We start from the raw sequence: 14618 nt of genomic DNA, 5'->3' as shown, positions 1-14618 counted from the left end.
AACACAGTATCTCATGTTGAGAGTATTAGAGAACTCTATAAATAAGGATTAGCTCTTATTTTGCATATTAAAGAGTTAATTTTTATATGTAGTGAAATTGATTTCATAAAAATAGTGAAGTAGTTTTACTTGGGGTCGTATATTTCCTGGGTTTAGTTTCAGTGCTATAACTTTCAAGTTTTTATCCACTCCTTCATGCCCTCATTGAAAATCAAATACTAAGTTCCACTCTGAATGATCATGTCCTTCTTTGGGCTCTAAACTCTTTCTTGTGCCTTACTGCTCTTAGCATAGAGTCCAGACCCAATATTTGAGCCTTCTACTGTTGGTTCCCAACATGTTCTTCAGTGTTACACAGTTTGGCTCAATACTTTTTGGTTCTGTTAAAATGGATTGTTCACTATTATTTGAACTTTCTGTTCATTTTATACAGTTTTCTTTAAATTGCTGGGTAGAGGCAGGAGAGAGTAGGTTAAAGTAATTGGCTTGTGGTATGTTTCTCTCCTGATTACCAGGAGAATATTCCTGGGACAGAATGAAGACAAAGTGTCCTGGTCTTTTCTCTTTATAAACATGCTGATACTATAAACTTTTAGTGAATACAGACTAATGTTTGCTATGAACAGAGTCTTTATGGAATGCTTTGAGCAGGATGGCTGATTTGGCACTGCTTATGGTAAACGAACATATAGCAAACATATCTGTGGAAATAGGAGGTATATTTCTCTGAAGAATATCATATAAGTAGTACCACTCTCTGGCACATAAAACTGAAGTATTTTATAACCCAAATGCTCACCAGTGTATGAGGTAACTTTTTGCCTCACTTAGAGACCTCACTTAGAGACCTCTCTGGACCAGAGTGCTACTTACTGAGAGGAAAGGATCTAGGAAGAAATGCCCAGGCTATCCCAGACCTCTCCCTGCTTTTCTTTGCCTGTGACACTAGATTGCTTATATCTTTGATATTATTAGTAAAAATATTATCAGTAAAATCTCAGAATTGAGTGTTGACTGCCTTGACAGTCCAAACCTTTGTTGGCTCACTTCCTTTCTCCTATTTTCATTTCTTACTCATACTTCAAGGCCTGGTTGAAAAATCACACTAGACCTATTCTAACCTATAGGGATCTTTCATTTTTCCAAACTTGTTTTAGACTTTATTGTCTACAATGAGTTGCCTGTGGCAGGTTGTAGATTGTTGATTTGCTTCATTCTTGTTTCATTTCCTGAAAAGTTGCTTAACTTTTTAATATTTACGCTTTTACTCCTCAGGTAACCTTTAAGCTTAGGAACTGGGACTATGTTCACAGCTGTAGCCAGCAAGGACCCTTATACATTATAGGCCCTCAAATGTTAATTTAGGTTAGAGTAATGCAGATCAGAATTTGCTTTAGAGTAATGAAGATGAAAACGCAAAGCATTGAGTACGTGGGGCCATTCTCTTACAGTAGTTAGATGTTTGCATCATGTTGATATTTGAAGAAAAAAATCTAATGAAAAAATGAAACTGTTCTGAGAAAGTTCAGACATTATTTGTCATACTTTTCATATTATTATAAATATGCTCTGAGTCATAGCAATACTGTTTGTTTATCTTCTAGAGGGGCAGTTAAGACACATAAAAACTGGGGAACCATTTGTTTTTAACTACCGAGAAGACTTGCACAGATGGAACCAGAAAAGATATGAAGCTCTAGGGGAGGTATGGTGATATATTCAACTTTAACTCCCCCCAACCCCAATTTTGAATAGTCACAATGAAAGTTGTAAAGCTAAAACGGTTCATGAATTCTTTCTAAAAAAAAAAAATGACTTGAAAAAGGTTTTGCATTTTTTGTTTGATTATTTTAATGGTTATGTTTGAAACATATTCTAAGTTTAAAAATTTATGTTTTTATGTAAACATATACTTCCCATGACCTTAATATTTGGTAGTGAGTCATTACATCAGAAAACAAATTCTGCCAAATTTTATGTTTTAAATGTTTTTAGGAGGTTGAAATCTCTGCTGTGCCAGGTGGAAAAGTGTTACTTTAAATGCTTATCTTCAAAAAAAAAAAAAAATTACCAATGTTAATTATATGAGGTGATGGATGTGTTAATAATATTAATCTTCTTTATCATTCTACAATGTGTGTGTTTGTGTATAATATATATCAAATCATCACATTTATTCGTCAATAAAGGTAAAAAAAGTGCTTATCTCTGTGAAGAAGATTGACACTCGTTTGGCTAATAAATTGGATCTCACCTACTTACCTTTGACTTGATAAAGGATTAGGCCTTGTGACCATTTAGGTTCTTCCCATGGTACTACTGGTAGGAACCCTTGAAAATGTCATTTGTCATTCAGGTGAATGTTTTTTAAAGCCAAAGGTTTTACTCATTCTATGTCATGTTAGGTATTTTTAATAAAATGTGTATGGACGCATTTGTTAAGTGTGGTAACTATACACTAATTTAGTTCTCTAAGGATAAGTTGATGTTTCTGTTTCCTGTTTTGATTCCTTACGAAACTGGTTAAATGGTAGCATAAAGAATATATGAAACTAAATTTATGTTTCCTGGGAGCCAATTCTCCATGTGTCTCTTGAATTTCTACATGTGTCTGAGCAAAGTCATTGACAGCTTTTGATGTGGTCTATCTTTTTGAGGGTCTTTGTATAGGAAACAACTTGGAAGACAGAGATTGTGTATTCCTCCAAGGCAGAGAGCAGATTTTTTTTTGCTATTCAAGAAAATGCTCCTCCCTTCCTGTACTAATGGCAAAGCAACCCCTTACAAGACTGGGCTTCATAAATGTTGAGGTTCCTTAGCTCTACAGTGTGTTCAGCCTCTGTCCTTAGCCTGTTCACATTGCCTTTTTGGGATTTGAGAAAGATGAAGAGAAAGAGAAGAGAAAGAGAAAGATGAAGATAAGCTCATGCTGCCTGCTCTACACTGAGTAATAGTCTTTTGTCGCTGACACAGGAGTCTAGTGTCTTTTAGCAGTATCCATGAAACAGTAGCAGGCTAACTTGTTAGCTTGCAAACAGGATAAAATATCAGGTCCCTCAAAGTTTTTGATATTGTTCTCCAGCATTTATATCTTTTTAAAAAAATTTTTTTTGAATGTTTTATTTATTTTTGAGAGAAAGAGAGACAACATGAGCAGGGGAGGCACAGAGAGAGAGGGAGACACAGAATCCGAAGACAGGCTCCAGGCTCTGAGCTGTCAGCACAGAGCCTGATGCGGGGCTCGAACTCTCAAACCACAAGATCATGACCTGAGCCAAAGTCAGATGCTTAACCGACTGAGCCACCCAGGCACCCCTCCAACGTTTATATCTTAAGTATATGTAATGCCCTGAGTAATTTCTGCTGCACATAAGATGTCTGCCCATTTTCACTTGAATTAATTATATGCTGCATACTGGTAATATGTTGATAATAGAATATCCATCGTATATGACCTGAGAGAAGAACTGGGGATGTTTGCTTTGTTATATTTGTATGTGGGGCTTACATTTTACTCTTTTCCATAAGCCATGTGTATTTGTTCACTTGGACAGGTGCTGTTCTCTGAATAAACTTTGTCCTTTTTTGGCATCTGCATCTTTTTCAGCCTTAATCTGTATCCTCTAACATCATCTCTTTCAAAATTTAGCAACTGTGTCTTATTAGATAATCCCATATGCAAGTGATTGCTTTCTCCTAGGATCTGCTACCTTTTGTTTTTTGGACATACGGAGGGTCACAGATTTAATTTTTGGTGGACCTTACTCCATGATAATCAAAATACAGTAAAACCTTGGTTTGTGAGCATAATTCATTCTGGAAATATATTGTAATCCAAAGCACTTGTATATCAAAGCGAATTCCCCTGGTAGAAATAATGGAAACTCAGATGATTCATTGCACAATCCAAAAATATTCATATAAAAATGATTACAGGGATGCCTGGGTGGCTCAGTCGGTTAAGTGTCCGACTTTGGCTCAGGTCATGATCTCGCTGTTCGTGAGTTCAAGCCCCACGTGGGGCTCTGTGCTGACAGCTCAGAGGCTAGAGCCTGCTTCAGATTCTGTCTGTCTGTCTGACTCTCTCTCTCTGTCCCTCCCCTATTCATGCGCTGTCTCTCTCTGTCTCTCAAAAATAAATAAACATTAAATTTTTTTTAAAAAAAGAATGATTACAATACTGTAATGTAATACAAAATAGTAGAGAAAATACAAAATATAAAGAAAAATAAATAAATGAACCTGTCCTTACCTTTAAAAACCTTTGTGGTTGGTGTAAGGGAGACGAGAGAGGAGGGTCATTGTGTAGGATGACTTCCACTGTCACTAATGGAATCACTACTATTTATTGACTCAAAGGAATCTTTTTTCTGAACGGGGGCCATTGTATGTGCTTGCACAGATGTTGACTACAGTACAGTATTAATAAACTCTTGTCATACTGTATTTAATGTAGCTGGCAGTAAGGCAGCAGAGGAAAGGGTCTATATCTGCAGGCAGCCTTGACCTAGAGTGGAACAAAGCATTCCTAAGCTTACTCTTGTATGGAAAAGCAAAGGGCTGTCCATAGGTTATTTGAAGTGATAAAAAAATACACTATTGCCAAAGTTCTGAAAAACCACTGATTTCTGCCAGACATCACAGCCTCAGACCAAGCATCTAGGCACATGAGATGATCACCCACAATGTAGCAAGACAGAGACAGAGAAAAACCATTGGCTCAGTTGTGATCGTATGACATTTGGTGTCATAGGCTACTTGTATTGCAAGACATCACTCGTTTATCAAGTTATAATTTATTAGAAATGTTTGCTCATCTTGTGGAACACTCACAGAACAAGTTACTCGCAATCTAAGGTTTTACTGTATCTTGAACTTAATGATTATATATAGCTATATAGAGAGAAAATATTCTACGTTATCTAGATTTTTCACCTCCTATGCCTGTATTCACATTTGTGTTGATGATCAAGTTGGCCCTAAATGATCACCCCAAATCACAAGATTTATTCTGTAATGCAGTGTAACTCAAATTTAGATCATTGGACTCCTGAGCTTCAAGTACCAATCCCATGTACTTCCCAATATATATATGTATATTGAAAGTAAACATAACTTTCTAGCATAAAACTTGTCGCAACAAAAGATCCAAGAATTGGAGAAGGAAGTCTGGTTGTTACAGCCTTTTGTTCCATACCATCTTGCTTCTCACGTCCTGTTTGAAATACTTATTTTCATTACTAATCTCACTGTTGAAGGCTGGTTATTAATTGAATTTCATTTCCTATATTTTAGCATTGAGATGTATGAGTTTTAGTTATATACGAATAAGAACACAGTTTTCACTATGGTGAATTTGTTTAGTGTTCATTATGGTGGGATTTAATAATACATAGGTGTACCTATATTTTGTCCATATTTCTTCATTTCTATTTCTGAGCTATGCTTTCCAGTTAGATTTAATTACCGTACTATCCTTCATACCTTCATACCTTGTACTTTTATCTCATACTGTTTTCTCTCTTTAAAATGCCCTCTCTCCCTTGTTCACAACACCCGTACCTCCACCTGCCTTAAGGTTTTGGCTCAGATGTCTTCTTTTCTGGGGAGCCTTCTCTCATCTCCTCTGCTACTCTCTCTCTTCTTTTCTTCCCAGTTCCTTTTTTCTGATTCTCTTTTTTCTGCCTATCTTGCCTTCTTCCAAGAATGATTTAAGGTGACTTTAAATATGAATATGCCATTTAGCAAGGTTAAAAATTAAGTTAAAAATAATAAAATAGAATTTTAAAAAACAAAATTATGTTAGTAAACTAGTGGCATGAGTTTGCTTTATTTCTCTCAAGCTACTTTACTTTGTGTCATAGTGTTTTTTATGCATATCTTTAAGCAATTTGGGAAAATTTTCTGTGTTCTCATATTTGTTTAATAGGAAATGAGTGTTATAACACATATGTAAACTAGTATGAATTCTGGACCTATGCATTTTAGGAAATTTCTTAATTTTAGGAATTTGAACATAAAGATATATTTTCATATCAGAGTAAAGGAAAATGATATGCTAATGATAATTTTCCTGTTTGTAAAAATATTTTCCATTATTTGCTAATTACCATTTAATTTCTAAGTTTTAGAATTTTACTGCTTTGCTGTTTGAAATTATTTGATTAAAGGTAGTCCATGTTTGTGGCATTTTCTTTCAGAAAATTTTTTCCTTCATAGTCACACTCTAGACCTCTGTCGCTGTAATTCAGAAAATAGAAGTTCATGTATAATTGTCTAAAATTCCTAGAACATAAATAAACCTTTGCATTTAAATCCTGGAAATAATTTAGTATTTATTGTTACCAGTAAGTTCTCTAGTTCGATTAAATGAGAACCTGTAGAAAGTATCTCACCACATCCCGAATATAGAAGCATTTAAAAACCTTTCTTTTCATGGATGTGAGGGTGGAATACAGAAGCTAGTGTAAATTTGAGTTTCTTGTCTAGAAGCCTGCCTTAATAAACAACTTCTGATACGCTTAAGATTGAAGTTTTAGGGAAACAGATTCTGACTTTAGCCAGCAATCTAAACCAAAACCCCTTCTGTGTTTTTTTTAGTATGTTCCTACTAAATACTGAGTTTTGTCTTCACTGGAAAGCTACTATGTATGTTTTGCAACTGCCGTTTTAGTTTATGTTTATTTCTCTCTTAAGGAGATTATTATAGCAGTCATTCAGCAGAAATTGTTTTTAAGACTTGCTCCTGAAATGCTCTGTCATTTCTATGTAAATTAAACTTATTGTGTAAGTAAAATAAACTGAGATGTCAGTTTGTTTTTAGAATGCAGTTCCATAACTACACAAAAGAATACTTCTTACATTTACATAGTTACGTTTTTATAGTCAAACAAATGCTTTTGCTAATATGTATTTTTTTTTATTTTACTATCTACATATAGCTTGATAAAAATATATAGCCTATAATAAGTTTGGATAATTTATCTAAATTTAGAAAGATACTGTCTGGGTTTAAGGAGGTGGGAGAGTGGTGTGAAAGTGTAACTTTCAAAATAGAATTCTTTAGTATATGCTATATGCTAGAGTTGAATGCCTGAGAATAATGTTTCTGGTAGGCTCAATCAGAAAGACTGGAAAGGCCATCATGTTAAGTAGTAAGTAGAATGATGAAAACTCAGCATGTAGTTTTTAAAATTTTCCCAACTATTTCTTTCATGTCATTGCTGAATTACTATTAAGTGGAGAATTCATAATCCAGCAGAAATTCTAATGAAAGAGAGATTTGATTTTCTTGCCTAATTTGGATCTTTGCATTTCCTTTAATATTTATCTTTATTACCTCTTTAAGAATTAATAAATTGTCAATGTGCTTAATTAGAGAATAGCAGTGATAAAGTAGTCTTATGGTGCATGGCTCTTTATTTTTGGATAGAATCACAGGAAAACAACTAGGGGCATAATTTTTTTCACGTGTGAAGCCATCTGGTCCTGCATTTTTGTTTGTGGGAGTTTTTTGATTACTGATTCAATTTCTTTGTAGGTTATTGGTCTGTTCAAATTTTCTGTTTCTTCCTGTTTTAGTTTTGGTAATTTATACGTTTCTAGGAATTTATCCATTTCTTCTAGCTTGTCCAGTTTATTTGCATGTAGGTTTTCTTAATATTCTCTTAACAATTATTTGTATTTTTGTGGTGTTGGTTGTTATTAACCCTCTCTCATTTGTGATTTTATTTATTTGAGTCCTTTTTCTTTTCTTTTTGCTAAATCTCACTAGAGGTTTAAAAATTTTATTGGCTTTTTTTTAAGAACAAGCTCCTGATTTCATCGATGTGTTCTATTTTTTTGTTTTTTCTTTTTTTTTTTAGTTTCTATATCATTTATTTCTTCTCTAATCTTTATTATTTTTTTTCCTTCTACTGACTGTAGGCTTCATTTGTTGTTCTTTTTCTAGCTCCTTTAGGGGAGTTTGAGACTTTTCTTACCTCTTGAGGTAGGCCTATATTGCTGTAAACTTCCCTCTTAGAATTGCATTTGCTGCATCAAAGAGACTTTGTACCATTTGTTTTCATTTTCATTTCTCTCCACGTAATTTTTTATTTCTTCTTTTATTTCTTGGTTGATCCATTTATTATTTAGTAACATGTTATTTAACCCCCATGTGTTTGTGTTCTTTCCAGATTTTTTTCACGTGTTTGATTTCTAGTTTCATAGTGTTGTGGTCAGAAAAGAAGCATGGAATGACTTGGATCTTTTTGAATTTGTTGAGACTGGTTTTATGGCGTAATATGTGATCTTTTCTGGAGAATGTTCCTTGTGTACTTGAAAAGAATGTGTATGTTCTGAAAATATCTGTTAAGTCTGTCTTGTCCAGTCTATCATTCAAAGCCATTGTTTCCTTGTTGATTTTCTGTTTAGATGATCTGTCCATTGATGTAAGTAGAGTGATAAAATCCCCTACTATTATTATACTAATACTGATTAGTTCCTTTATGTTTGTTATTGTTTTATGTATTTGGGTACTTTCATGTTGCATACATAAATATTTACAATTGTTATCTATTCTTGTTGGATTATCTCCTTAATGTTTATATACTGCCCTTGTTTGTCTCTTGTTACTGACTTTGTTTTAAAGTCTAGTTTGTCCAGTGTAAGTGTTACTACTACAGCTTTCTTTTGATATCCATTTGCATGGTAAATGTTTCCATTGCCTCACTTTGAATCTGCAGGTGTCTTTAGGTCTAAAATTGGTCTATTGCAGGCAGCATATAGATGTGTCTTTTTTTTTTTTTTAATATTCTGACACCCTGTGTCTTTTGATTAGAGCTTTTAGTCGATATATATTCAATGTAATTATTGACAGATATGTATTTATTGCCATTTTATTGCTTGTTTTGTGGTTGTTTCTGGAGATTTTCTCTGATCCTTTCTTGTATTTCCATGTTTTGCTGATTTTCTTTAGTATATATTTGGATTTCTTTCTCTTTATTCTTTGCATGTTTATTTGTCACTTTTGATGTGTAATTACCATTAGCCTCTTCTGTATATAGCAATCTGTATTAAGTTGATGGATATTTAAGTTTGAACCCATTCTTTTCTCCTCTCCTCCCCACAATTTAGGTATATGTTATTATATTTTATATCCTTTTATCGTGGGGTTTCCTTGACTTATTTTTTCAGGAATATTCATTTTTACTGCTTTTGTGTTTCCTGTCTTTATATTATCACTTTTGCTCTCTCCTTTCCACTCAAAGAGTCACCTTTAGCATTTCTTATAGGGCTGGTTTAGTGGTCATAAACTCCTTTAGCTTTTGTTTGTCTGGAAAACTCTTCATCTCTCCTTCTGTCCTGAATGATAGCCTTGCTGGATAGAATATTCTTGGCTGCACATTTTTTCCCATTCAGTACTTTGAATATATATTGCCACTCTCTTCTGACTTGCTAAGTTCCTGTTGAAAAATCTGCTAGCCTTGTGAGTTTCCCCTTGTAAATTAATGACTTCTTTTGTCTTGCTTCTTTTAAAATTTTTTTATCACTACACTTAGGCAATTTAATTACAATACGTCTTGATGTTGGCCTCCTTTTGTTGATTTGATGCGAGTACTCTGTGCTTCTGGATCTGGGTGTCTGTTTCCTTCCTCAGATTAGGAAGTTTTCACTTACTATTTCTTCAAATACATTTTCTGCCACCCCTTTCTCTCTCTTCTTCTCCTGGTACTCCTGTAATATGAATATAATTATATTTGATGTAGTCACTGAGTTCCCTAAGTCTTATCATTTTGTGTATTTCTCTTTTGTTCAGCTTCATTGCTTTCCATTACTTTATTTTCTATGTCATTAATTTTTTCTCTGTTTCTTCTAGCCTGTTATGTATCGCATCAAGTGTGATTTTCTTCCCTATGTTTATGGGGAAGCAAGAGCAAGAGAGCATGTGTAAGGGAGGGGCAGAGAGGGGGAGAGAGAATCCCAAGCAGGCTCTGCACTGAAAGCATGGGGCTTGATCTGAGGTACTGTGAGATCATGGCCCGAGCTGAAATCAAGAGTCGGCTGCTTAACTGACTGAGCCACCCAGGCGCCCACATCAAGTGTGTTTTTAATCTCATTTATTGCACTCTTCATCTCTGATTCTTTCTTAAGTCTTTTATCTCTGTAGGTAAGGGTCTCACTGATGTCTTCATTCTTTCCTTAAGTCCAGTTAGTATCCATGTGATTGTTTCTTTAAATTCTCCTTCAGGCATGTTACTTATATCTTTTTCATTTAGATCTCTGGCCTTGACTATATCTTGTTCTTTCATTTGGAATAAATTCCTCTGTCTTCTCATTTTGTGTAAGTCTTTGCCTGCTTCTCTGTGTTATAAAAGCCAGTTATATCTCCTATTACTGAAAGTAATGACCTTATAAAGAAGGGGTCAGTAGTGTCTAGCGCCTAGCACTTTTGGGAGTGTGTGCTTTGTGTGCTCTTCTGTTGTTTTCTGGCTGCTCTGTCCTTCAGGCTGGTCATCTGCAGTGGTTCTTCTTGCCTGCTTTTGGTAGTGGTTATTCCTTGGCCTGAATGTGGCGAGTTTTAACTAGGTGTGCCCTGGTCTGCTTGTGAAATGAGACCTGTCATCACCTCCACTGGAACTGAGGCCCTGTAGAGCCCTCTGGTCTGGAGACATCGTGTTGGCAGGGGTTTTTGCTGGTCTTCTTGGGTGGGGTGCACCACACTGGGACTCAGGCAAGCGTGACTGAGAAAGGCAATTCCACAAACTCCTGGTGGATGAGACTTCATGTAAGTAAGTTAGGTAGCCAGTATCCATGCTGTGCTGCTTCCCACAGGTGACTCTGTATTTATGGTAAGGGGTAAGGGAAAGAAATGGCACTGGCCAGCTCCTTTGTTCCAGGAGCCATGTCTCTGTGAATGCTGCCTCTCAGGGACATGCTCAGAGAAGAGCAAAGAATCTCTGCATTATGTGCCCTAGACACTCTTCCAATTGCTATTTCCAGGCTTTATTCCCCCAGGTTGTTTGCTTGCCTTGTCTCCAGGCACAGCAGTTCCCTCCAGGCTCTATCCTAGCCAAGCCCACTGACCTTTAAAACTCCAGGTTTTAAGCCCTGCTGATTTCAACAACTCATGAAATTCAACCCATCTAGTTTTCCAAGCCACTGGTTATGGGGTTGTTAAGTTTGTTTTGTCAGTTTTCAGGTTGATTTCTGGTGTATTTAGGATGTTTGATAGTTAGCAAGTTGTATTCCTGGGATGAGGTTGAGCCTAGGGTTGTCCTACTCAGCCACCATCTCCTTCTCTTAAGGCTTTTTTTTCAATTGCCATATTTAGGTATTTGGAATAGAAACAACTTAAGGAACAATAATACAAATTAACATTTTAATATTAAAATCTTTAAATATAATATGACTATGTGTGTATAATTAATACCTTAATATAATGTGAAATTCACAGATCTTATGTTGTGACAGAAACAAATGGCTAGCCATCCAGAAATATGGGTCCTAATTTTGGCTCAGTACTATCTGTATGACTTTAGAAAAAGAATATTTTTGATACACCACTATAATGTGCAAATAAAATTATTCATACTGTTGTGATGAACAAGTAGGATGCATACATATGATATCATTTTATATTCCAAACTTGCCATGCAAATGCTAGGAGCATGGAATCAAAAATAGAACTGTGCTGTTTAACATTTCTAATTTAACTTTATTATTAATATTATAATGGTTTAATTTCTAATTTTTCTTTCCCCTTCCTCTCTCTTAGTCTACTTATTGCTGACATAAAATTTAACTTTCTCTGGTAGAAATGAAGAACCAGGGTTGGTCAGCAGTCTCCTTTGATTTCCATCTGTCTTTAGCATCTAATTCTATAAGTGGAATACTATATCTAAGTTGGTGTTAGTAATTGGACATCTTAGAATTGAAGAAGTAGTCACTGAAATAATTAGAAAACCCACTTGAGAAAAACTGTAAGCCTCTTTAAAACAATGTAGCATTGACATATGAACAAACTTAGAGGCCAATTGAACAGAATACGAAGTCCATAAATACATTAAAAGTTTTCAAATACACATGGAAATATAGTTTATATTATAGTGTAGTTGTAAATCACTGGGGGAAAAGGAACTTTAAGTAACTGATAGATAATCATTTGTAAGAATATAAAATTTGACCATTCATCACAATGTGCACCAAAATGAACTCCAAATGGATCAGAGGTCTAAACGCAAAAAAAAATTAAATTAAACCCATGAACCCAATAGCATTGATTGTATTTTTGAAATACCAACCCAGTATCAATGATTGTTGTTTTGAAATACTGTTTCTCATTAAAGCAATACAAATTCTTTGGAGAAATGTTTCAGTGTGTGGCCAGAAACAATTGATATGAGCCTGGAATATCTTGTAATATTAGATAGCAAGGAAGTTGTCAAAGAATTTTTCTAAGACTTGAAAAGAAAAGGCCCAGACAAAATAAACCCCACAAAAATCCTCACCAGTGGGCAATATGCAGGAACAAGCACTTCAGGGAAAATAATGCAACTATCCTTAAACATATGAAAAGATGTTTAATTTCACTCAGAGCAAGAGATGTGTTAATGAAGACTGTGTCAAAGTAACATTTCTCACCTGTCAGGTTTACAAAAATCTATAAGCTTGATGGCATACTCAGGCTGTGGTAAGAAAGGAACCTTTTGGGGCGCCTGGGTGGCGCAGTCGGTTAAGCGTCCGACTTCAGCCAGGTCACGATCTCGCGGTCCGTGAGTTCGAGCCCCGCGTCAGGCTCTGGGCTGATGGCTCAGAGCCTGGAGCCTGCTTTCGATTCTGTGTCTCCCTCTCTCTCTGCCCCTCCCCCGTTCATGCTCTGTCTCTCTCTGTCCCAAAAATAAAAAAAATAAAAAACGTTGAAAAAAAAAATTTAAAAAAAAAAAAGAAAGGAACCTTTTATATGTTTCTCATGGGAATATAGAATAAAGTAGTATAATCCCTTTAGATGAGAAATTGCCAGTGTTGTACAAAATTACAGATGTATTTTCCCTTTTGTGTGAAAAATTAGGGGAAAATGCATATATTTGTTTGTTTGTTTTTTCTGAAAAAAACCTGGAAAATAATCTTGAAATTAATATTTATGGGGAATTTTGAGGAATGAGATGAAGGGATGGCATTGAGAAATCTCTAATACCTTTTTGTATAGTTTTGATTTTTGAACCACTGGCATTTTAATATGTTAAGGAAAAAAACATACCACAAAATTTAAAACAGGATGAAGTGTATATGTAGTTAGTAACATAACCAAAGAGGAAATAAAGAATTACTTCTGAGGCCTTTTGGATACAATACTTGGTACTTCCTTTGTTGGATTTGTCCTATGGTTGAGAATGGCCAGTGAAATGTTAAAATTAACTCATTGCTTTTATTGTTAATAGTGATACTGGTATAATAATTTTGATGCCATTTTATGAATGTGGTTTTTAAAGCAAATAAGTAAATACGTAAATGTAATTGTGAGCTATGATTTTCAGGATTAGAGAAAAGAGATCCAAAATGTAACAAAGCAGTTAGGAAAACCCATGTAGAGAAAAATTTTAATTTTGGAATATCACTACACACTTACTATGTTTTCAAAATGTATATTCCTGGTTCTACTCACTAAAAAGGCCTGGAGATAGTGGCTCCCTCTTTCCAGTGAGTGCACTTAGTGGTAACATTTTTGTGTCTAAATGCATTGCCTAGTAAAAGGAGCCAGGGGTCATTGAAGAAAAGGCTGATTCCAGATCAGGGACTGGAAATATAGAAGATGAGCCTATCACATGATGTTTTACCAGAAAGGATATACTTGCTCTAGTGGAAGTATGTGAAAAGGACAGAATAGCCAATCTGAAAGGGCTTCTTTTGGCCAAAATTGGGTCAATTTGAGGATAAAACAGAATAAGCATTCTAATGATTATAAAACACTTAATAAAAAATCACCATGTCTTAATATTTAAAAAAAAATCTAGTTAATTTACCATAATCAGATGAAAATTATGTAAAAAGTGGTAATCAAAAGAAAAGAATTGAGCAGCTAATCTTTTTATAAGAAACTATATAGTTCATTTGCTAGTAAAGAAGGAATATTCTTCTCTATCAAAGGGTACTGGCTAGTAAAAGTAGTAAATATGATAGAATTAGAAAGTCAGTTTTGCCACCTATGATAGCATAATTCTAAAAATCGTTTTGGAAAAGTCCCCTTTTTCTATTTCCTTAAACACTAATCTAGGTACTACTGTGAAGGGACTTTGTAGATGTAATTAAGATTACTCTTCAGCTGAGTTTAAGATAGATTATTCTGGATTATCTGGGTGGACCCAGTGCAGTTACAAGAGTTTTGAAAACTGACAAAAAGGCAGAAGAGTCGGTGGCAGAGATTTGGCAGAAGAGGAATTAAGAGAGATGTAGCAGAAGGAAAGCCAGAGGATCCAAACATGAGGAGGATTCAATATGCCATTGTTGCCCTGAGGTGCAGGGACCAGAGGGAAGCCTTTGGGAGCTAAGGGTGTTCCTGTGCTAATAGCCCTCAAGGAAATGTTGATCTTAGGTCTGCAACCTCCTCACTGGACTAGATTTTGCCAACAGCCTGAAGG

At 35.1% G+C, this 14618-nt stretch overlaps 1 protein-coding gene across 8 annotated transcripts in view; it reads left to right on the top strand.

The window, feature by feature from the left end:
• FAM172A (family with sequence similarity 172 member A) overlaps nucleotides 1–14618 on the top strand; it is a 429997-nt gene that overhangs the window by 53353 nt on the left and 362026 nt on the right. For 7 of the 8 annotated variants that reach the window (XM_043593742.1, XM_043593724.1, XM_043593699.1 and 4 more), the window contains one exon: nucleotides 1605–1705. The exons of the other annotated variant lie outside the window; for it this stretch is intronic. In XM_043593742.1, the coding sequence (XP_043449677.1) occupies nucleotides 1605–1705 (101 nt within the window). The remainder of the gene's footprint in view (nucleotides 1–1604; nucleotides 1706–14618) is intronic. 8 annotated transcript variants of the gene reach the window in all.

The sequence above is a fragment of the Prionailurus bengalensis genome, chromosome A1 (genome assembly GCF_016509475.1).
Source record: "Prionailurus bengalensis isolate Pbe53 chromosome A1, Fcat_Pben_1.1_paternal_pri, whole genome shotgun sequence".
NCBI classification, from domain to species: Eukaryota; Metazoa; Chordata; class Mammalia; order Carnivora; family Felidae; genus Prionailurus; species Prionailurus bengalensis.
This window is presented reverse-complemented; position numbering and strand designations above follow the sequence as displayed.